The sequence below is a fragment of the Cavia porcellus genome, unplaced genomic scaffold (assembly GCF_034190915.1).
Source record: "Cavia porcellus strain 051 isolate PalLab524CR breed Dunkin Hartley unplaced genomic scaffold, mCavPor4.1 scaffold_1, whole genome shotgun sequence".
NCBI classification, from domain to species: Eukaryota; Metazoa; Chordata; class Mammalia; order Rodentia; family Caviidae; genus Cavia; species Cavia porcellus.
Genome location: NW_026947484.1, coordinates 187,163,262 through 187,187,662, shown reverse-complemented (window position 1 = coordinate 187,187,662; position 24,401 = coordinate 187,163,262). Strand labels below are relative to the sequence as shown.

At 38.1% G+C, this 24,401-nt stretch overlaps 1 protein-coding gene across 2 annotated transcripts in view; it reads right to left on the bottom strand.

Annotated features, from left to right (window-relative positions):
* Nucleotides 1-23,335, bottom strand: part of Tex10 (testis expressed 10) — a 59,666-nt gene extending 36,331 nt beyond the window's left edge. Inside the window, exons 1-5 of one of the 2 annotated variants that reach the window (XM_003470894.5) lie at nt 23,144-23,335; nt 19,435-19,634; nt 16,604-17,316; nt 15,976-16,219; nt 11,631-11,743 (exon numbers count right to left, since the gene is read on the bottom strand). In XM_003470894.5, the coding sequence (XP_003470942.1) occupies nt 11,631-11,743; nt 15,976-16,219; nt 16,604-17,316; nt 19,435-19,614 (1,250 nt within the window). In that variant the 5' untranslated portion in view covers nt 19,615-19,634; nt 23,144-23,335. Of the gene's footprint in view, nt 1-11,630; nt 11,744-15,975; nt 16,220-16,603; nt 17,317-19,434; nt 19,635-23,143 lie in introns of those variants that run through there. The other variant, XM_063224615.1, reaches the window with a different exon arrangement.
* Nucleotides 23,336-24,401: the final 1,066 nt, after the last annotated feature.

Here is a 24,401-nt window from a genome sequence, read left to right as displayed (position 1 = left end):
CCACTGGCTTTAAGCAATGTGAATGTGTCTAGCCAGGGCCTTTGAAACAAACTCACAGGTCTGTGTGTAGTCTCACCTATGGCTTCCTCCTACTAAGTAAACATGAGGTAGGCCAGGTGGCATCACCTGTCCACTGTTTCAAGAAAGAGGCAGTGATGTTCCAGGGCAATTAAGGCAGGCACCAGAGCTGAAACAGTCCACCCAAAACACAGATACTTCCTTGAATTGTCTTATTCAGATCCCTCCAAACTGAGAGGTTACTCATTACTAGAATCCAGGACTCTTTCTGCACACCTCTCTCGGAATATTGCAGACATGCCACTGTTCCTCCTAGCTAGCCCAGCTGGCAGAACTCAAGGACTTCTCGCCATTCTTCCAGTCACTCTACTGACCACGCCTCTCTTTGCGAAGTGTTAAAAGTGGGTTTGGAGACTGCAGAACATGGCGGACAGACAACAGCAACTACCGAAGGCTCTCTAAAGGCTCGGCTCAGAGGCCAGGAATGATGCAGACTAAGGAGATACGAACCAGTAGAGATATGCTCTGCTGACTCAGGAACGAACTGGGCTGAGAGAATCCAACTTAGAATACAGTCCTGGCGCTAAAATAGGAACAGAAAAATCTCGGTGTGGAGGCTCGACCCCACGCCATTGGAAACCGCGGTTTGGATTTCCCGCCGCCCGGCGGCTGGCTGCCTCCACAGCGGCAAGGAGAGAGACACGCCGAGCTCTGGGAACGGGAGTCTGCGAACGGAGTCAGAAACAGGACGGACAAGGAGGAAAACTGACTGGTGGCGAGGTGAGCGAGAAACTGACTCCCTATCACAGTTTGACTCCAGCGGAGGTTTTTCTGGGCTCGGGCAGTCCTGTAAGAGCAGGGCGCGGTGGCAACTGCAGCCGCACATTCCCCTCTCGGACGGGATTGGTGAAAGGTGCCTGGCCTGAGTGACGCTGCTGGCGGACTCCCTAGGCTGGCCTAACCCAGATCCCAGAGCCTGACGGTGGCCCAGAGGAGCGACCGACTCCCGCGTAGGCTGCCTCCTCCGCAACTCCCTGGGGCGCAGCGGTGAGCGGGAACAACTAGCCAGTGCAATTTGATCAAGCTGTGGCTAACAGGCAGGGAAGCCGGGCCTCCTGTGTAAGATTGCATTTTATAAGGAACAGAAAATATGGGGAAGGGAAGCAACAAAAAAGGCTCCTCGGCCCCCAATCCTGAGAATCAGGCAATAGTGGACACCGCACCAATATACATTAAGAGCCATTTAGAGAGCCTCATAGACCAATTCAGGAATGAAGTTATCAACGACCTGAAGCTAGAAGTATGCAGAATAGTTAGAGAAATGCTAAGCACCACCCAGGAAAAAGCAGATGGTGGAATGGAAGAACAGAAAAAGAGGGGAGAATTGCTTGATGGAGAAAACAGAGAAAGCATTGAGTATGTGAAGTAGGTTCAAAGAGACTATCAAGAAATTAAGAAGTCTACCCAAGACTGGCATAACAGCTTGAAAGAAACTAAGGACAGACTATCTGAATTGGAGGGCAGACTTGAAACATGGGAGAATGAAATGAAAAACTTCTTAAAAATAACAAAGAAACACACAGCAATAATACAAAGACAAGAAGATGATAAGAGGAGCCATAACTTAAGGATTAAGAACATAAAAGAAGAAGTAGGGACACAAACAAGTGAACTACAAAAGCTACTCACAGAAATAATCCAGGAGAATTTTCCTAATTTAGCAAAAGGTAAAGATACTCAGATGTATGAGGCATACAGGACCCCAGCTACCTACAACCCAAACAGAGAAACACCCAGGCATATAATAATAAAAATTCCAGAAATTCAATACAAGAACAGAATATTAAAAGCTGTAAGAGACAAGAAACAGATCACTTACAAGGGAATACCCATCAGAATTACAGCAGATTTCTCTTCACAAACCATCAAATCACAAAGAGCATGGGGAGAAATAATTCAAGCTTTGAAAGATAATAATCTCCAGCCAAGATTGAGATATCCTGCACAACTGTCCCTGGAAATTGATGGAAAAACGAGGTGCTTCCAGGATAAAGAGGAACTGGGGGAATTTGCAACCACCAATTCAACCCTACAGAAAGTATTGCAGGATATTCTAAAAAAAGAAAAATACAAAGAACCCAGAAATAGTGGCGGGGAGGCCACAACGAATGGAGCAGAGAACAAAATGAAGAAGACAAACTGACAGCTACTGACAGAAAAAGAGCTCAACAGAAATGAGACAGAGAAGATTGGATGATAGGAACAGCTTTTTTTGGAGAAAATGACATCTTAATAGGTAATGCTGATTTAGTACCATCTTGTTTTGAAGTCTCATCTAGCTTCTGTTCTTCTGTCTCCAATGGTCTAAACAGGTTGTATCTTATTGGATTTTGTTATGTACGATAGTATAAGCAAAAACCTTTTAAAGACAAGGAGATTATACAGAGACCATTGTTCATTTTCTGTTAGTCGATTCTAAATACTCTATAATGCTGTCATTCTCTTAAATGGTTTTACATTGTTTTGATATACTTAATGCTACAGTATATAAAGTTGTACTCAAGGACTTCAGGGAGGGAGTCAATATGGTAACTATTTTTGGGTCAGGATTATCTGGTGGTGAAACACTATTCTGCTTAAATGGTTATGTTTTGATCTGCCCTGTTTCGCTGTTATGCCCTCTTTTTTCTCAATCTCCACTCCATTATTTACTTTTTTTATTTTTATCCATTTAATTAAAGGGAAAAATATAGCAGGATATAATATAGTAACCCACTTTGACTTTCTATTATCTCGATTTGAAGCCCTGTATTACTCTCACCATCTTGTTTTTGACTGAGGTTCCTCTATTCTGTTTTGCTGGATAGTATCAGGTTCGAAAGTTTAGGCATCAGCTGAGAAGATAATGAGATTCATTATAACGCCCATTCTCGTTGACTTTTATCTACTTTTGAAGACCTACAATATCTCCAATGTTTTGGTTTTGTCGGTTTTATTCTTTACGGTTTTGTTCAATTGTATTACAACTAATGATACAGGCAATTCTATTAGAAATAGCGGGAGGCATTATGGTAACCATTGTTGATCACCTTGTATTATGTTTTTATATTATCTATTATGTCCACCCTTTTGACTTGACCGATTCTGTTCTGTTATGTCACATTTGGTTTTACTCTCTTCCAAAAAAGCAATAAGAACCGTGTGAGCAATGAAACCCAAAATGTGTAATAGTCACTGTACAAAAGAGAGGAAAAGAAAGTGCTCTAAACTATATAACTGCATGTATATTTAAATGTATAAGATAGAAAATGATATCACAGAGTTTTATTGGATCATTGAACAGAACTGTTTGCAGTATCATTGTTGGAATGTCCACTCTACAAGCTTTAATTTTGTGACTTGAACAATTATTTCTAAGATGGCAATATGTAATCCATTAACTAGTGATTTCCTACTGCGCATTTTTTTATTCTGTAAATCTGTATAACTTGTACCCCTTCACTGTTTTTTTTTTTCTTTCTTTTCTTTTCTCCTTAAATAAAAATAAATAAATAAATAAATAAATAAAAGTGGGTTTGGCCCTGGGTATAGGCTTTTGCTCCAGCTGGCCTTTGTCTGGAATACACTTAAACTTACTGGCTCCTCACAACTGCAGAAATGTCTCTGTCTCTTTTTCTTTGCCCTGGGCTGCTTTGGAAGTGGTAGACTGGAACTCACTTGTGAGAATTCCAGTAACTTTTCCCTGAGATTACAATTTATAAATTCTTCCAAACTGCAACGAGGCGGGGGGGGGGGGGTGTCTCATAGTACTACACTGGAAAAACTTTCCAACTCATAGTAAAATGAATTACTCTCAAAAATTGACTAGTAGGTCAAATGCAAGTCTTACCTGTATCTGTTTCCTAACCTCCTCATGCTTGTTGGCTTAACCAAAATTACCTCATTAAGAATAATCACTATATAAACCAATAAATTAAGAATACAAAAAGTGTTCTTAGAGACAACTACACTGAATTTTTAAAATGTTTGAGTATTTTAATGTCAACATCACATCCTTAGATATACACAAAAGAACAAAATCAAGGCCTTTAGCAGATGTCCGAAGATAATGTTCGTAACAGCATTATTCATGAGACAATAGATGAAAATAATTCAAGTGCCTGCTAATGGATAAGTAAAATATGGTGCTCATGGATTCTAAATATAATACAGTATTATGAGTACTATAAAGAAATGATCTATTAAGCAAGAATTAAGTGATTTGGAAGAACCTTAAATGCAAATTACTCAGTGAAAAAAAAATCTAAAAAGACTACATACTGAATGACTCCACCTGTATTACATTCCGGAGAAGACAAAGCTATGTGTAGACATTAAAATCAGCGGTTATCCAGAATTTGCAATCCATGAACAGGTGAGGCAGAGAATACAGCAATTCCGAGACAGTAAAATGCTTCTATACAATACAATGATGCATACAACCATTATGCATTTGTCAAAATTCATACCATTTATAAGGAAAGTCAAGAGTAAACTCTATGAAGTATCACTTTGGGTGATAATTACATATCCAGTAAGTTTATCGACTCTGGTGTACACGTGTATTACTCAGGTGTACTGGCAAATGGAAAGCCTATACATGTTGTGGAAGAGAATGTACGTAAACTTTTCTGCTCACATTTGATGTGAATCTAAACAAAAAAGTCTTTTTTTAACAAAAGGAATGGAATTGTGGTACATACTACAAAATGGTAAGCCTTCAACATTTCACATCAGACACAAAAAGACAAACACTTATGATTCTTCTTATGTGAGATACTTAGAAAGCAGTTAAAAAAAATCACAGCACAGAAAGGTGAGCTATGGTTAACAAGGACTGGGGGAGAAAAGTATAGTTACTAAATAAACAGTCACTGTTAATATTAAGAAATGGTACAGAGCTTCAATTTGGGAGGAGGAATTCTGCAGCTAAATCAAAGTGAGGACTACACAACAATGTGAAAGTACTTAATACTATTCAACAGTACACTTACAAAGTACTTAAAATGGTTAGTGCTATATTAGGTATGATACATATGGCACTTGTAACTGTATTACAATCTGAACTGGAAAGATTTAGACATTAGGTTAAAAATACACTGGGGGTACATAAATAAGTGTGAAGACAGGGCTAGAGATTTAGTTCAGCGGCGCGCAGTAGTGAGTTCAATCCCTGGTAATCCCCGCACCCCCCCCCGCCCCCCGCAAAAAACAAATGTGAAGACAAATGGCTAAACTTTGACTTGTGCTGCCCTACACAAACTATTTCTTAAGTGTTTATTTTCTTTATGCAGAGTTCATAACACATCTTAATCCCTTTTTTATCAGCCATGTTTCCCATTTGAAAAAGATCCAGAAAAACAACAGCAATCCATCATCTTAAAAAATGAATCTAGAAGAACATCATGAATAATTACACCATCAATCTTTGCTAAAAATCCAATTCACCTCAATCTTCTAGTTATTTTACCTTTTCTATCTTGGTACAAATATACTTCATTAGGGCAGCCTTCCACACAATTATCCCTGTCCCATTTAAAAAACAAAGTTAATTCCTTAGTATGTATTTTTTTAAGGGGAAGGCATAATTGTAACTGAGGATGAACCCAGAGCCTTTGCACTGAGCTACATATTCATTTGTCCATCCATCCATCCACTTATTTATTTAAGCTGTTAGGCCTCAGCTACCCCTAGGGCTGGGATTATAGCTATGTACTACCATGCTTGGCTTCAAATAATTATTTTTACATTGCCTTAACTCTTCATTTTATTTGCCACAGTAGTCACGGATTAAAGAACAAATCAAATACATATAACCCATTAAACTAAATTCCATGACAACTGGTACTCTACCACCTTCCTTTTCACTGCACGTTCTGCACCTAGTATATTCGGTGCCTTGAACATATTAAATGTCCAACAATTTAACAAATTATGAGGCTACATCCACATACTTTTGGGTGGCATCGCTGCAGGTCTCACTATGTAGTTCACGTTGGCCTTAAACTCACTATGTAGCCCTGACTGGCTTAGAACTCAATGTCAATCCTCCTGCCTCAGGCAAGTGCGGAGATTGCAGGCATGCACCACTCGCCAGACCTGTATCAATACTTTTTTTTTTTTAAGTTTCCTTTAAAAAGTTTCTATTAGGACATGTTTCCAGTGCATAAAGTTTATTTTCTTTATGCAGAGTTCATAACACATCTTAATCCCTTTTTTATCAGCCATGTTTCCCATTTGAAAAAGATCTATTTTTCTGTTTCCCATTACCTACCTTTTACTTTGCTTTCACTATAATTTGGACTTCTCATATAAGAAGTCATACAATATTCAAAAGTTCATGTAGTTTCTGATTTATTTCACTTAACATTATAGTCTCAAGTTGCACACATGTCCCCACAAATGATTCAAGTTTATCTTTCTTCACTGCAGAAGGAGAAGTGAACTCAAGACAGAAAACTATTTCTAGCATCAAGGCCAATGAACAGCAGAAACCAGATCTGGCCCAGATTCCTGCTCTCCACTCTTGGCTAGTCCTATATATTCCTAATATGCTATCTCTTCCTGTTAGTAGAATCTCTTCGCCCTTGCACTACTGCTCCTGAAATCATATCATGTTCAAACCTGTATCAAATACAACTCTCATCAATGTAGCTTTGCCTGTCTATCCTAAGTGGCCTGTCTGTTCCTACGAATTCTTTAGTCTAATGATACTTATATACTGCTTCATGTTATACATGTAAAATCTATTTCTCTTGATGGCTGCTAAGTTACTGTTTCTCCATTCCCAACTCACCCTCTACTGTATATTGGGGGTGAGACTCTGAGTCACATTTTTTTCTTTCACATCTGGTTTCTTGTTAGGCTTAAAAAATAAAGAATAGAAAGCTGTAGGAGGAAGATACAGTAGTGTTTTGTTCCTTGTCCTGTTTTTGCTTCCTAACTCCTTCCTATGTCAACCAGTAACTCTTCTGTAGGATATCAGCAACACATTCTAACTCAGCTTGCAATTTTTCTGACACACAATCAACATCATCACCCCCTAAAACACCAGCACTAGTCTGCCAGAACCCCCTTTGCTGAATTCTGGGCCCAGTTCCACCTTCTCTTGAGGTCAAAATATGAGCACCTGTTGAGCAGTTGACTCTTTTGTAGAAGTCAGAATTTTTACTCCTTTCCCTCTACCCTTTTTTGTTCTCTGAGCTGTAAAGACAACAGTTGCTTCCTGCAGCTGCTACTCCATAATACTGCACCATACTGCTCCCTTCTGTCTTTTCTACTTAATATCAAGTTAATTATTCTTTATATTAAGTTGTTAAAATTACTGCTATGGTTTTTATCTCCTGACTAAATCCCACTATATATGCTTATGACTCAGAATAAAATCACTTAGGAGGGTAAAGAATATACCTTAAAACATTTTTGATTATCTGTATTCACAATGCGTATTTATAGTAAGCAACCAAAATATGTAACAAATGAATGAAAAATTCATATGCCTGTAACAATCTCACCCCTCCTAAGCATATAACCCTTGAGCCTTGCTCAGAGAGCTTCAGTGTTTCTCTACCCTTTTCCCTTAATATAGGTAAGAACCTTTTGACAGACTAAGTTTCCTTGAAACTTTAAGTTCTTCATTTGGGTAAACTACAGTTACAGCATTCTAACTTATCCCTGCTTGTTAAATTTTGTTACATAACTCAATTTCATATTTATCTATCATCACTTGGGGCAGGTATTTTAAATATTTTCTAGGCTGTACTTTTTCTTAACTCCATTTTCTAATCTGTCACCTTTTCTTTGTGATTGTGGTCCAATTATTCTTCTTTCTTCAAGATACTTGATATTAGTTTCACTACCAATTTCCTTGTGTATTAATGACAGCAGAATGAGATAACCATGATATTCTCTCACTTAAAGATTCAGTATCGCACCCAAATAGGCCATATATCTCAGCAACTGTTATTTATTTCTTATTTATGTAACTTGCTATTTATCTAGCACAAAATTCTCACTATTCCTAACTTCAGTAAAATACAAAAAAAATCGTCAGTTCTAAGGCTTTCAGTTTTTTTTTTTTTTTTTTTTCAAACAAGGTCTCACTGTGTAAGCCAAACTGGCTTGCAACTTGCAGTGATTTCTTGCCTCAGCCTCCCACATGCTGGGGCTGTAGGTATCCACCACCACTTCCAGCTGTTAGTTCTAAGATTTAAAAGTGAAATGTTCGAGACTTCCGGGAGAACATGGCGGACAAATAGCAGCAGCCACCGAGGCCCTGAGATTACCAGCTTAGAATCCAGGAGCGGTACCGTGTGAGGAGTCCTACGCAAGGGGAGATGTACCCTGCCGACCCAGGAATGAACTAAGCTGAGAGAAACCAACTGGAAATGCAATCCTGATGCTATAACAGGAACAGATAAAATCTCAGTGCAGAAGCTGGATCCCGCGCCATTGGAAGCCGCGATTTGAATTTCCTGCTGCTGATACTGCTTCCCAACCCGCACGGCAAGGAGAGAGATGTGTGAAAGCTCTGAGAGCTGGACACCAAACAGCGTTGAGAGTGGGACTGGCAGGGAGTCCTGCATCGACCTGCAGTGAGTGAGAGAAATTGGGACCCTCCACAGAGGACATTCTGGGAATGGGCAGACTAGCCGGAACACAGCCCTGCAGTGACTTTAGTCGCATATTCCCCTCTCAAGCGGCAGTGGTGGGGAGTGCTTGGCCTGATGATGCTGCAGACTAAGATTCTGTAGGCTAGCCCAAATCAGGTCCCTGTGCCTGGCGGTGCACCCTAGCAGTGAAACACTCAGTAGGTTGACCTGGAGGGGCGGGCCCAGCAGAGGCTGCCCAAGTCTGTGTCTCCCTAGTACACTGCAGTGGGCGGGAACACCTAGCTGGCGGATTCAAACAGACTGCAACAGACAAAGAGAAAAAAAATACTGAGCCTCCTACATATGCTTGTATGGAAGGAACAAAAAGTATGGGAAAAGGGAGCAACAAGAAAGGGTCCTCAGTCCCCAATCCTGAGAACACTGATCCAGGAAAGGTAAAAGCAAAAGAGAATGAAGACAGAAAACATGCAATATCAGATATAAACGGCACCTATAGATATAACGGCACCTATAGATATAAAACGGTGTCTCCGGAGCCTCATAGACGAGTTCAAAAATGAAGTATTTAATGAAATAAAGCAAGAAATAAGTAGAATAGTTAGAGAAATGCTAAGCACCACCCAAGAAAAAACAGATGGTAGAATGGAAGAACAGAAAAAAAGGGGAGAATTGTTTGATGGAGAAAATAGAGAAAACATAGAATACGTGAAGCAGGTTCACAGAGATTACCAGGAAACTAAAAACTCTATTTAAAGCTGGCATAACAGCTTGAAAGAAACTAAGGATAGATTATCAGAAAAGGAGGACAAATTTGTAAGGTGGGAGCATGAAATGAAAAAGTTCTTAAAAATAACAAGAAAACAAACAGCAATAATGCAAAAACTAGAAGATGACAAGAGGATCTATAACTTAAGAATCAAGAACATAAAAGAAGTAGGGACTCAAACAAATGAACTACAAAAGCTATTCACAGAAATAATCCAAGAGAATTTCCCTAATTTAACAAATGGTAAAGATACTCAGATGTATGAGGCATACAGGACCCCAACCACCCACAACCCAAATAGAGCTACACCCAGGCATATAATAATCAAAATTCCAGAAATCCAATATAAGAACAGAATATTAAAAGCGGTCAGAGACAAGAAACAGACCACTTACAAGGGAAAACCCATCACAATTACAGCAGACTTCTCGGCACAAACCATCAAATCACGAAGAGCATGGGGGGAAATAATTCAAGCTTTGAAAGATAATAACATCCAGCCAAGACTGATATATCCTGCACAACTGTCCTTAGAAAAATTGATGGAAAAACAAGGTGCTTTCAGGATAAAGAGGAACTAGGGGAATTTGCAACCACCAATTCAACTCTACAGAGATTACTGCACGATATTCTAAAAATGAAAAATACCAAGATTCCAGAAACAGTGGCAGAGCGGCCACAATGAATGGAGCAGAAAGCGAAATGAAGAGAACAAACTGACAACAAGTGACAGAAAAAAAGCTCAACAGAAATGAGGCAGAAAAGGCTGGATGGTAGGAACAGCCATTTTGGAGAAAACAAGACATCATAATAGGTAGTGCTGATTTAATATCCTCTTGTTTTGAAGTCCTATCAAGCTTTTGTTCTTTTGTCTCCATCGGTTTCAATGTGTTTCTTATTGGATCTTATTATATGTGATAATATAAACAAAAACTTTTATAGACAAGATTATACAGAAACCATTGTTCATTTTCTGTTGATTCTAAATACCCTGTAATACTGTCATTCTCATTTTACATTGTCTTGATATGTTTGATGCTACAGTATACGAAGTTATACCCAAAGATTTTAAGGGAAGAGACACTATGGTAACTACTATTATGTCGAGATTATCTTGTGGTAAAACACTATTTTGCTTAAATGGCTATGTTTTGACCAGCACTGTTTTGTTGTTATGCCCTCTTTTTTATCTCAATCGCCTTTTTATTATCTACTTTTTCATTTTTATCCTTTTAATTAAGGGAAAAATAAAAAAAATAGCAGGATATATTATAGTAACCCACTTTGATTTCCTATTAACTTGATTTGAAACTCTGTATTGCTCTCACCATCTTGTTTTGACTGATTTTCCTCTATTCTGTTATGCTAGATAGTACCAAGTTTCAAAGTCTAGACAACAACTATGAAGACAATAAGATGCATTGTGACGCCCATTCTAGTTGATTATTATCTTCTTTTGAAGTCCTTTAATGTCTCCAATGTTTTGGTTTTATTGGTCTTATTCTTTACTGTTTTATTCAATTTTATGATAACTGATGATATAGGCAATTCTTTTTAAGATAACAAGAGGCATTATGGTAACCATTGTTGATCACCTTGTATTTTGTTTTTACATTATGTATTATGTCCATCCTTTTGATTTGACTGACTCTGTCCTGGTATGTCACATTTGGTTTTACTTTCTTCAAAAAAAAAAAAAAAAAAAAGTAATAAGAACTGTGGGAGTAATAAAACCCAAAATGTGTAATTGTCATTGTACAAAAGAAAGGAAAAGAAAGTTCTCTAAAAGATATAACTGCATATACATTTAAGTGTATAAGATAAGATAACCATATTACTGAGTTTTGTTGGATTATTGAACAAAACTGTTTACAGTTTCACTATTTGAAATTAACTTTGTAACTTCAACAACTATTTCTAAAATGATAATATGTAATTAACTAGTGATTTCCTACTGTTTATTTTTTCTGAAATTCTGTATAACTTGTACCCTTTTTCTGTGTTTTTTTTCCTCCTTAAATAAAATTTTAAAAAAAAAGTGACACGTTCAAGATCAACCATACTACTTGTATTTTCACCAAAGCTAGATTATAAACACCTCACAGTGCAAAAAGTTTCAGATTCAGACTAGTTATTTCCAATAGTTTCAGATTACACAGCTTTTCAAGTATAAAACTGGGGAATAATCACAATACCTTTTGTTTGTCTCTTTCCTTCTGTGTTTAGTTATTTCTTTTAGAGCATATGGAAAATGACTCATAAAATGGTGTTTGAAATCAATGAGGTAATTCTTTCGAAGCCATGACTCCTATTGAAATAAAGATTAAGATTAGAAAATCTACGAGGAATACATTAAGTAAAATAACCAGTAAAACTTTAAGCGGAAATGTGACAATTTTGTCAATATTCAACTATAAATATTTCATTATACCTTCTACTAGTGATAAAATGTAAATAAATGTAAAAACCAGAATAAACTATTAGGGCTTCTTAATTTTCACCCATAGATGCTGCTGGGTATTTAATTATTTTTCTCATATTTATGGAATACTTTTGAGAAAAAGTGAGATTTAAGAAAATTCTAAATTCATACCATTAATGTAATGTTCATAAAATACACAATAATGGCTTCTACTTTATGTTCCATTTATGTCATAACTCTATTCTGTAGCATTCCATTATTTCCCATTAAACGTGCACTATTTAATTTTCAAAAAGCAATGTACTTCCCAAAATGCTTTAGAATTTACATTAAAAACTACCTAACTCCAGATTAACACTCATACCCTCTGGTCTAGGGTGACCAATCATTCCATTTTGCCAGAGACTGACGGTTTTCCTAAGATGTATAATTTAAGGTACTAATAACAGCCAGTCAGTCTACAGCTCAGTAATTCCTACTTAGTATTCAATACTCCTCTTTTTCCTAACCTTCAAATGTTTAAGTTTCCTTAATTATCCATTGTTTTTTTATTAATTATTTTTACTAGCAAATGTCAGAAGTACAAAATGATTACATTTATCGTGGAGGGTTTGTACTGTACATCACAGAACATAATTTTTTTGTCCCCTCCCCATCCCATTCTTCTCTGTTCCCTCCAATTCTTATTCCTCTTCCCATTTGCAAAAGCTATTCACATTTTTTCCTTCAAATCCCCTTTCCCTTCTTTCCCCTCAATTGTTCCCCTTCTCATTTAAAAAGATCTCCATACTTCCTATTATCTAGCTTTAAATTTTGCTCTTTATATTTGGGTTCAGTTATCAGCTCTTGGACTATTTCTGCCTGAGCTCCACATGCTACTTACAAACATACACTTGTCATCGATGCCCTTTTGTACTTGTAACAGGCATCTTTTAATAAACCAAATAAAATTGCTACTTCTATCAAGTCACCTTGTCATTTGGACCACAACAGGGACATTATTCCTTCAATCCTCTTCTCTCACTATGCACACCAACTAGATTCAGGCACCTTTCATCATTTAAACCACTACCTACCATTCTACTCCAAACCACTATCCTGTCTCACCTGGTCTCCCTGCTTCCCCTCTTATCCCCGCAAAAGACAACTTTCCACATACACAAGCAACAAGGGTGATCTTTTTAACTATGGATCACTGCTTCAAAATTATACCAAAAGGGAGAAAGGATATGGGTATGTGTAAAGGTAGGACTGGTTGTCCATCAGACAATGCTAAAGCAGATAGTGAAAACATTGTTAGTGTTGTATTTTTGTAAATGCAACAAGCTAAATAAACATAACGCAGATCATGCCACTCCTCTGCTCAAAACCTTCTAATCAGCATCTTTTTACAACACACAAGTTAAACTCAAACACCTTACCAGGAACCAGAGTCACACACAAGATCTGGTAACTGCCACTTTTTCTTCAACTTCCACTCCTTTCCTGCTACCTCACAGCTTTCCCCAAATATGCCAAACTTGTTCTCAACTGTGTGCCTTTGCACTTGCCATTCCCTAACCAAGAATGTTCTTGCTAGAGATCTCTTTATAAGACTTCATCTTGTCAGTTACATGCAAATGTCTCATTCGCGTTGTTTCCCTCTTCTGTTGTCCCCATCTGTTTTCAGATATGCTTTTTACGCCCTGCTTCCTTTTTCTTTAGTCCTACCACTGATATTATACACTCGTTTACTATTTGTCATCTGCATCAGAAGTTAAGCATATAATCAATGGTTATCTTTATATCCTCAGAGCCTGGAAGAACACTACAGCACTCCAAGACCATTCAATGTGATCAAACTACTGCAAACCTTTCCAATACAGAAGTTACTGTCTATATGGAGCTGCTAAGCACTTGAAATACAGTAGTTATACCCAAGGAATTTGACTTAAATTTTAATTAACCTAAGCAGTCCCATTTATAAGACCCAATCAATCTAGGCAAATGCTTCAAAAGGCAAGACTGTATCTGACTGGTTACAAATTCTAATTTTCATGAGAAAAGGGTAATAGCAGCAGAATGTACTTAAAAAGTTAAGTAAGTCAACCATTACAATAGAAATCTAAGACACAGCAAAAATTTTATTAATACTGACCCTGCACTATTAATACAAGACCCTAAAAACCAAAGTAAATTAAGAAGTTAATGTTAAATTCTATCTTCATTCTTTTTTTTTTTTTTTTGTCTTTTTCCTTTTTATTGGTACCAGGGATCAAACTCACGACTGCCTGCTTACAAGGCATGCGCTTATGCCACTGAGCTAAATCCCCAGCCCCTCTACCTTCATTCTTAAAACAAGTTATACAGTAAGGATACATAGAGAGTATATCAGAAATAAGAACCTCAGTAATAATCAGTGTATTCAAAAACCACAGTTACAACTTAAGGTACCTTGAGATTTCATCCCAAAGCAAAGACTGAAGTTTCAAATTACAAAAAAGGCCAAAAAATATTTGCATAGAAATGAAATTTTGGGGGGCTGGGGATTTAGCTCAGCGGCATAAGCACCTGCCTTGCAAGCAGATGGTTGTGAGTTCAATGATCCCCAGTACCGATAAAAAAAAAAAAAGGAATTTTTTGACTATGTTGCAAATAGTAGCAAATTAAATGTATTAAACAGCACCAATACTTAAAAGGAAGCAGTCAGTATAACTAAAGCAATAGCTAAGCAATAGAAAACCTGTACTTTCTGAGAAAAGAAAGTTACAATTCAGCCTGCAACCTGTATTTTCATTTTATGTATATATGTATGAAGGAATGCCATTTCATTCCTTCTAAAGATTAAGGTATTATATAGATTATCCAACTATTAATATAATTAATATTAACTATATTAATATAGTTAATATAACAAGATACAAATGAAAGTAAATGTGATTAGGGGAACACTGAGAATGGCAAGAATCTATATTAAAATGTACTTTAATCCCACACTATGCACAGCTAACATGCATTTTTATACTTAGTCTCTAAAATAATAGTTTATTACAGTCCAGTATAACAAATCTGTCAAGGTAAATCAGAAAATTCTACTAATGGATACTTTTTATTAAATATTGCTCCCAGGCTGGGGATATAGTTCAGTGACAGGGTGCCTACCATACAGCAAGGTCCCAAGTTGATGCCTAGCACTAGAAAATAGGTGTCTGTGTAAGTACTTACATACATACTTCTAAATTAACTACCCCCTTCATTTCAGTTTTATAAGGTATCTCAGCTTCTGGTCTTCAAAAATTCTTAGTGTTAAACTTCACACTGCATGTTAATGAAGTACTAATAATCACAGCTTTGTTATAGTACAACTAAGTTCTAAATCATACTATTTTACATATCCATAAAATTAAAGCAGTATTTAGAACTTGTCAATGCCATCAAATGATAGCAGATGAATCAAAATTAGAATATTTAATAAGCCTGTAGATTTTGTATTTCAAACCTATTGCTCTATCTAAATACAAACAATACTAAAACTGAAAGTAACAAAGGTTATTGGTATACATACACAACTAAACACCAAAGAAACCTGAAGCTTTTTAGGTCTCTAAAAAACGAAGACTAGCTGCAAGCAGAAGTAGAGTATACACCATATATTACACTCATTATGAGCTCTTGAGTTTGGCCTTTTTTTGCTTGACAGTATGACACAAACTAGAAAGGACACTTAGTAAGCAGGTTTCGTATGCCTATAAAACACAGTTCCAGAATCTAGAATTTTCCTACATAATCAGCCATAAACACTTTTTTTTTTGTTGTCTTTTTCCCTTTTAATCGGTACCAGGGATCGAACTCACGACTGCCAGCTTGCAAGGCAGGCGCTTATGCCGCTGAGCTAAATCCCCAGCCCCTATAAACACTTTTTAAACAATACTGTGAATTATACCCAATAAAAATGGAATCACACAAATTGTGAGGCATTTCCAAAGTTCGAGTCACAGGTAAGAACCTCACAAAGTTATTTTCATTTGTAGTTTTGTGCAGAAGAAAGACATTTGCAGTTGATTAATATTAATAAACCGATTTCTAATCTTCCTCTTTATGATAAAGAGAGTAAAATGAAAAAAATCATTAGTGCTCACCAATTTATGTGTTTCATCATGTTGCTTAGAGAGTTTCCATAGAAGAGAAATAATATTAAGTACTTGCTGCATAACCTGTAGAGGTTCTCGCTCTATAACACTTCCAACAGAGGCAGCTAGCTGTGGAGGCACAGCTTCAATCCAGCATTCAATTAGCAATGGAATTATTATCTCAATAAATCCTTTCAGGTTTTCAGGAGATGACAGGCCTTCATCCATAGCACCTAATCCTCCAACCAAGAACCTAATAAGGAAATGTAAGAATGAAAAAAAAAATAATGACTAAAAAATATTATCCCTTGTTTAATTTAAATCAATATAAAATACCAGTAAAATAAAGTACCATGAACTGATAATTACATCACATTGATCAAGACTAGTAAGCAAAATAAAATTCTAAAATGACAAAGCCAACAGAGATTATTAAGTTTTATTTCTCATTAGGCTTTGCTAAAGATGAATATATAAACATAATTTCAAATGACTCCTATCAGGAGTCATCAAATCAAATCACAAGTAACTATATGAGAACTATGAAAGACAAGTGCATGTCTTCCAGCCATTAGCTAGCAATGGTCAGCAGTTAGAATATAGGAAAACTGAGTGTGGACATAACTGAAATCCTTACCGTAGCCTGAACTGTGAACTGACATTTGGCCTTGAACCCCCATTTTCATAAACCTGGATGTGTTGCTGGTCGTTGGCATGTTCCTTCCAGTTGATAAAAATGAAGTTGCTAGTGGCATGGGGATTTTCTTTTTGTTCCTGAAGTCCTTCACTTTCTCTCAACCTACTGGATCCATCTGCCAAGGCCTGAAGGAATTTACTGAGTCTCACTAAGACTTTTAGCCTCCATTGCTGAGAAGTGAATCTCCGATTAGGATTTACAGAAAGTATCCAGGACTGGGGTCTGTCTCTATTTACCAGTCCTTTGGACAGCTGCTGATGAGAAATAAGTTCTACAAAATTCTTAAGCAATATACTGCTACGGCCAGTAATTAGAGCTGGGTACTGTTCCAGCAGAATGTCCAAAACTTTTAAAGAGTCCTCCTGAATTCCTTCAGTAATGTGAGTCATGGCACTAGAGAGATGGGCACTTACCAAAGGGAAAAATGGAGAAATTTGTTCAGCTCGTATTTTGGGGGCCAGGAATTGAAGAAGTTGAACTGCTGCTAATCGTACATTAGCATCTTTATCTGTAAACACAGCAGCCACTTCATTTAATATGTTTGAAAGGTGTGCATCAATTATAAATGGGTACTGAGACAAAAGGTCTTTAAGTCCAAGAAGAGCACTTTGTTTAACCCCAGCATTGTAGTGATGCATCTGTGACAGCAAATCCTGTAAACAGAAATATAGATTTTTAGGTGCATACATTAGTTATCAAATCAATATGCTAAATACAACTATTTTAATAAGCTGACACTGCTTGTACAACTGTATCAGTATTTTTAGTTGATATTTAACTTTTTACTAAGCCCAGAAATACAGTTCTGTCTTATAAAACATAATCTGTTTGAATTTTTTTATATTATACTTTGCACACACTTAAGACACTCTAATTTAAAGTGGCAGCAATAAACACCACCATTCACATCTACCACGTACCAGAAATCATAGTAGGTGTCTCTTCTGCCTATTCAAAAATCAACTACTGCCAGAGACTTAATTCAGTGGTGTAAGTGGCTGCCTGGCAAGCATAAGATCGTGAGTGTGATCTTCGGTACCAAAAAAACCCCCCAATAAACAAAAAACATTCTAAAATGAACTACCAAGGGATGCGTTTTATTTGGAAGCTACTACTTAACAATTTTAAACACATAATACATTTTTGTTATTTGACCTTCAGAGCTGAAAAAGCAAAACTTCAAAATGTATATTCTCATAAATACTTGCATACAAATGGTCACAGAAGTATTAAGAGCCAAAAAGTGCAAGCAAAGCAAATGTCCATGAATGATCATCAAAATATGACATAACTATGCACTAGAACAATATTTAATAACACAAAAGAACAAAGTACCACTCTAAACTGCCATGTGGATAAACCTGAGAACTATTATGCGATATAAAATACCAATAACAAAAACATCTAAAGAAAAAGAAAGCACATTAGTTGCTTAGAGCTGGTAAAACTTCCAATTGGTACAAGATTTCTTTCTGGCATGCTAAAAAAAAGTTCTAGTATTATAGTGATAGTAGCATAATGGTTAAATATGTTAAAAAAAAGAAAAACCACTGAACTATATAGATTAAATGAATTTTATCATATATAAACTATATCTTCAAAAACTTAAAAATGGAAACAAAGTTTTTGTAAATGACGGAGAGAAAGGTTACAGTAAGGTAGAAGAATGGGAAGAAAAATAATCAAGGTATACCATTTACAGGTACAAATTCCCTATGATGAATGTGATCATTACATATAACGGATCAATAAACTTAATTTAAAATTGCACTTAAAAGATAGAATCTCTTTTCTCAAAACCCAAAATCCATAATGCTCCAATATGTGAAACTTTCTTAGTGCCATGAGTGGAAAATTTCACATCTGACCTATTCTAAGTATGTCATGTCAAAATCAAGGACATTAAAAGTATTGTATAAAACTATTTTTTGATGTGTAAGACGTACATGAAACATAAAATAAAATTTTGTATTTAGAGTCCCATTTCCAAAATACATCATAATGCATAGCAAATATTCTAAAATCTGAAATCCACAACAATTCTGGTCCCAATCACTTGGGATAAGATATGGTTAACCTGTAACAGGAACCTACTATAATAACCTATTGCTATATGGATTTGAAATGAAGCTTTAACAGGATCTTATTTAATCAGCTATAAACATAGCTGAACTGTTCATCCAAAACTTGACAGCTCAAACATGACAAAAAAGTTAAACACACCAGGTAGGATGGTGCACGCCTGCAATCTCAGCTACTTGACAGGGAGAAAGATCACAAATTTCAGGCCAGCCTGATTAACTTGGCAAGCCCTTGTCTCAAAATAAAAGTTGAAAAAGCAGTATAGTGCTTGCCCAGGTGGGTTCAATTTCCAGCACTACCTCTTCTGAAAAATAAACATAAAATTATTTCCAGATGATATACACTACATCATGAAATAAGTATACTAGGGGGCCGGGGATTTAGCTCAGTGGTGTAAGCACCTGCCTGGAAAGAGCAAGGTCATAAGTTCAATCCCCAGTACCAAAAAAAAGAAGAAGAAGAAAAAGAAGTAAATATACTAGGAAGAAGTCACTGTGGGTTTAGCTTAGCAAACCTTTCTGGAAGAGGTGGGAAAGATGCTTTACAACATTAGATGTGCATAACACATAAACCCCAAATATCATGTATTAATAAATCCTAGGTAAATGACTTAAAAGTTAACTTTTCATAAAAACAACACATGATTTCAAAGAAAATTTTATTTTATCAAAGCAAGGTTTCTGATTTACCTTTATGTTAAGTTTTCTGTTGTTTGTTGGAAGTGTTCCAACCTCTTTGAGTTGCTCAGGCAGATGTATACTCTTCGTTTTAAAGTTTGTAACAGTAGCATTTTCTAATCTAGGCTTCTTTTTACCAACTTTTAGTTTTACTTTTTGAAAATCATCTTGGCGTTTCCTTTTTTTGGTCATTTTTTAGTTCTACTGGAGTTCTATATAGAAAAAAATAAATTTTAAAACAACAGATAAAGGAAAAGATAACTGATGAAAGAAAAAGTTACTTTCCAACATTTACATTATGATAACATTCAAATATAACCAAGAATCACAGTCAAAAATGACTATGCCAAAGGACTGAAATGTTAAATGAAAATTATAGTTAAGAAGTGTAAAAAATTTAGTTGTTAACAAAAAAGGAACAAACTTGTCACTGGCTCTGCAAGGTTTTTTGAGCCACTGAATATTTGTCAAGCCATGTGTTTAAATGAAAACTTGTGAACATTCTTTGTGCATAGTATAGCAGCACATACATACTGCTAGGGATATAATTTGTATTGCTGGGAAGCCCCCAGTCTCTGGAAGGCCCTGAGAAAGATAAAGCAAGACAAAGTGTGAAAACAAATGTTACTGTTTAACACAGGCTATAGTGATTAGGAAGTTCAAAAACCAAAGTTGAACGCTTGAAAATAAGTAACATTAGATCTGTAGCACAGAGTAATAATGGACATTTCATAATCAAAACAACATCAGCAGTAAGGAATCAGCCTGGTACAAGCAAACTGAAGACACTAACATTTTGAACATTATGTGAAGAACATTATGTGATATAAACAGAAAACAGTACAGTATCGCTTCAAAAAAGATAAAACGCAGCACAGAAGGAAATTCAATGTAACAGAGGGATAAGGGAACAAAGACTACCTACTCTTTTCTAATGAACAACTCAGGCAGAACCATGTCACCTTGCACCCTCCCCATCCTCCCAATCTGTATTCAAACCTTCTTACACAAAAACCTTTGATCTTTTCCTCCCACCCACCCATTCCCAGGCTAATAATTTTTAAAATCCTTTTCTTCCTAACCTAGACTATTCAACAGCTTCCCTGTTGGCATCTGTGCACTACTAGACACCACCAGTCACTACACAGCTCTTTCTTAACATCAGTGAGGCAGAGATTCAGGAACTTTCAGTTACTACTGTTCACAGACAGCAGAGATTACTTATCATGACATGCTAGGGCCTTCCTAACGTGACCCCAACCACTCTCTCCTTCTTTATCTTCCCATGAGTTATCATCTATCTAAAAAATAGCCCCCCCCCAAGAGTTCAACTCTTCTTGAATTTTGAATACTGAATTCTGCCTTCCATTGGCTACCCAATCAAGTAGACAAGTACCACTGAAATAAATGAACTTCTAGCTAGGTGTGGTGGCCACACACCTGCAATCCCAGCACTTGGGAGACTGAGGCAGGTGGATCTCTGCAAGTCTAAGAAATGTGTAGGTTTCAGTAAGTTCAAGGCCAGCCTGAAATGTATAGAAAGACCCCATCCCAAAAAGACCAAAAAATAAAACATAAAACTTCAGATCTCTGCCTAGCTATAAGAAGTCAAAATACACATAGCAGTACAAAAAAATGTTTGAAAAACCCTAAGATTAATAAAATGGTTGGTGCAAAACTGGGCAGCTCAAGTTCAAGTTCAAGGAATTTAGACAGCAAAAGGCCACTACACCCAAATTCATTTAACTGCAGGATTGTACTAACTCAGATTCCTATGATCTAGGACCTGGCTACACAGGTTAAAAGCTAATTTTAAAGCTAAGCACGGTGGCAGCCACCCGAATTCCAAGCTACTGGGAAGGCTGAGCCAGAGGGTCAACTGAGCCCAGGGATTCCAAGCCAGCCTGGAAAATAAAGCAAGACTCCATTTTGCGGAAGGATAATTCTAGTATCACACTGATTCTTACACAAACTCTGTCATTGCCTAGGTACACTAACCACTGTGTCTCCGTTATTATCTACAAGATAAGGGTAAAAATACCTACTTCATTCAGTTGTTATGAGATGGATTAAAGGAGTAAATGAGTTCATGTTAGTAAAACGCTCAGAACTTGACGTGGCGCACTGCTCAACAGTATAAACGTTAAAACCACAAACACACATGGTGTCTTAAAGTCTCATGATCAATACATACCAAGTTCAATATCACATTCACTAGGTAAATTAGCACTGGTTTCAGGTTACCTTCACAAAACCATGTGAAGGTAACCCGAAACCAATTTAAAAATGTGGCTCAAAAAGGTTTGTAAATCCTTTATTAAGGAGTGGAAGAGAGATTATGACTGAACTCTGTAAAGTAAGTGTTATGTTCTACATACTATAATTAATGTGAGGATTGGGAACCTACAGCAAAACGGCTTGCCTTATTTCATTTACCCCAACCCCAAATTTTCATTCTACTCATAACTCTATCCTAATCCAAAGGAAGCAGGGGAAAAGGAATAACAAAATGTGGTTTACAAAGAAGGCCTGGATACTCCTCTGGCCTCTTTTAGTCCAAAAAACAACTTTCATCCATTCAGCGCAATTAGTTACTTTTCTTACAATTTTATCAATGGCTAATATCAGAATGAAAGCAAATGGTACAGATTTTTGAGAAAATCCTATGCACCACACTCACCCCTCGGGCTCTCTTCAGCAATCCCCAACATTACAGTGTCTAGTTTACATTCTATTTTCCATCTTTTCCCTCCTTAAAAAACTATGAGGGTTAACTGCCCTTCACCAACTTTTAAACCTGACAAGGTTGTATTTACGATACACAGAGAACATTTTTATACTAGCAACTTGTACAGTTCTATCAGCTGTTGCGGGTTTTTTCCTTTTAAAATATTTCTAGCACAGCAAATCAAACAGTTTTAAAGCACTTTCACAGTAATCGGTTTGGAAATGAAAGCAGCACCGACAGGCTCAGGGAAGAAACTCTCGCATCCCTGATGCTCTTCTGTATATGATCCTCAAATAGTTTCTAAACCTAATTTTACATAATCCTACTACAGGTTTTGACTGCTAAACGCTAGAATGTCAACACAACCAAATTCCAATTTTGTGCCTGTGGGCCACCTCATAACCCCCTCCTTCTCTTTTGCAAGTTCTCCCCCCGCCCAAAATATCGAGGGTGCAAACATGCTGCACAGAGTCGTTGATCATTTTCTCTCCAACCCCTTGCACTCGCGAGTTCCTCCAAACTCCACTGAGGAGGGGCCCAAGAGAAAGCAAATGTTCCTGGCAGGGGCGAAGGCGACCCATTGGCGTCAGCCCGAGAAGGACCGCTTAACTCTCCTGCTGCCTGGAAGGCGAGGGCACTGCTCAGCTCTCTGGGTCCCGCATCCCAGAAGGCAAAGATCCTGCGGAGCTCAAGAAACTACCTTGGTGGCAGCCGGGGTCGGGGAAGAGGAGCTGGACCTACATGGCTGGCCTGGATCGCAGTCGGACTCCAAAACGCGCGAACCCGCCCGAACCCGCCGGGTCGCTAGCAGCGCCTCGGACGCCCCGGGGCGCCCCGCCCCCGGCCGGCAAGGGTCGGCCCAGACCCACCAGCTCCACAGAGGCGGCGCGACGGTCGCCACAGCCCACACCGCCGCCCGCGCGGACGGGGGCAATGGTCCCACCAACGTCCCGCCATCGGGGAGGGCCCGGCAGACGGGCGGCGGCCACTCACCTGAGGCCCTGGCCGGAACCTGGGCGCAGACCCCAGAGGGAAGAGCGTGCAAGCAGCAGCCCACGGACTGACAACCTGCGCCACCGGCCTGCGCCTCTCGCTCCCGCAGCGTGTTTTCAAATCGCCTGGTCCTCACGCGGCCCCGTCTTCTTCCGCTGCCCGGAAATAAGGGCCCCTCCCCCGTCGCGCCGCGCTCACGTAACCGCGGGCCGCCGCCGCGCGCAGCCAGGAGGCGGGAGCGGCAGGCCCCGCCCCCTGGAGGAGGGGGCCCGCGCCGGAAGTCCCCTAGTGGCCAGGGAGTGCGGCGGCACGCTACCTCACTGCACGGCGAAACAGGCGTGGCCCTGAGGTCATCTCCTGGACTTTGCGCTCCTGCATCTCGGAGAATGTCGCTCAGGTTACAGCTGGTTGATACCTCGTCTTTTCTCCTTCCTTAAACCACGGTTGTTCGGACCAGCATTCTCCACACTTGGAGCTGCATTCAAAGAGAGTATAAATTGAACTGAATTGAGGAAGGCAAAAGTTTGGGACAGCAAGGATAGAATTTCTGGGGACTTTTACCTGAGCAGAAGTGAAGGTGGTAACTTAAAGGAGGAGAAAATGCACCTAGCAACTACAGCCCGCAAGTTTTACTATAAACTTAGTACCTAATAAAGTATATCCGAGCATACAATTCCTCCTAAAATTAAATGGGTCCAGAAAAGTTTGGGAAGAAATTAAAATTCTTAGGAGATAAGGAAGAAGTAAAAACTTTTCAAAGGTAATCATCCCAAAGATTGGCACGGTGGCGTGGACAAAAATAGCGCCAGGTGTGGACTGTAGATCTTGATTCAAATTTTTCTCTGCAGCTCACCAAATAAAAGACTTGTGTTACAGTGAGCCTCAGCATACCGTATAGGGACAACGCAGTGATGTCTGAATCTGGGAATCCCAAGCACCGGAGTTAAGACCCTGCCCATTCTACAATCTAAGACAGAAAGCCCATTCCGCCTTCTGGTAGCACAGCTACACCGCCACAACCTACGTTAGCTCTAACATAAATGTAAACGTTAGAGCATCACTTTCATTACATGTCATTTAAAAATATGAAATCAGATCAGAAGAGGAAAGATTGATCACCAGCCAGACATGTCCACTAATCTTCAGAATCATATGTACCAGTTTATCTAGCATTTCCTTCAGATAGCTGGTGTGCATATCAACGCCAAAATGTCCAAAATTGAACACCTGATATTCCACCAACACCTACTTCTATGCC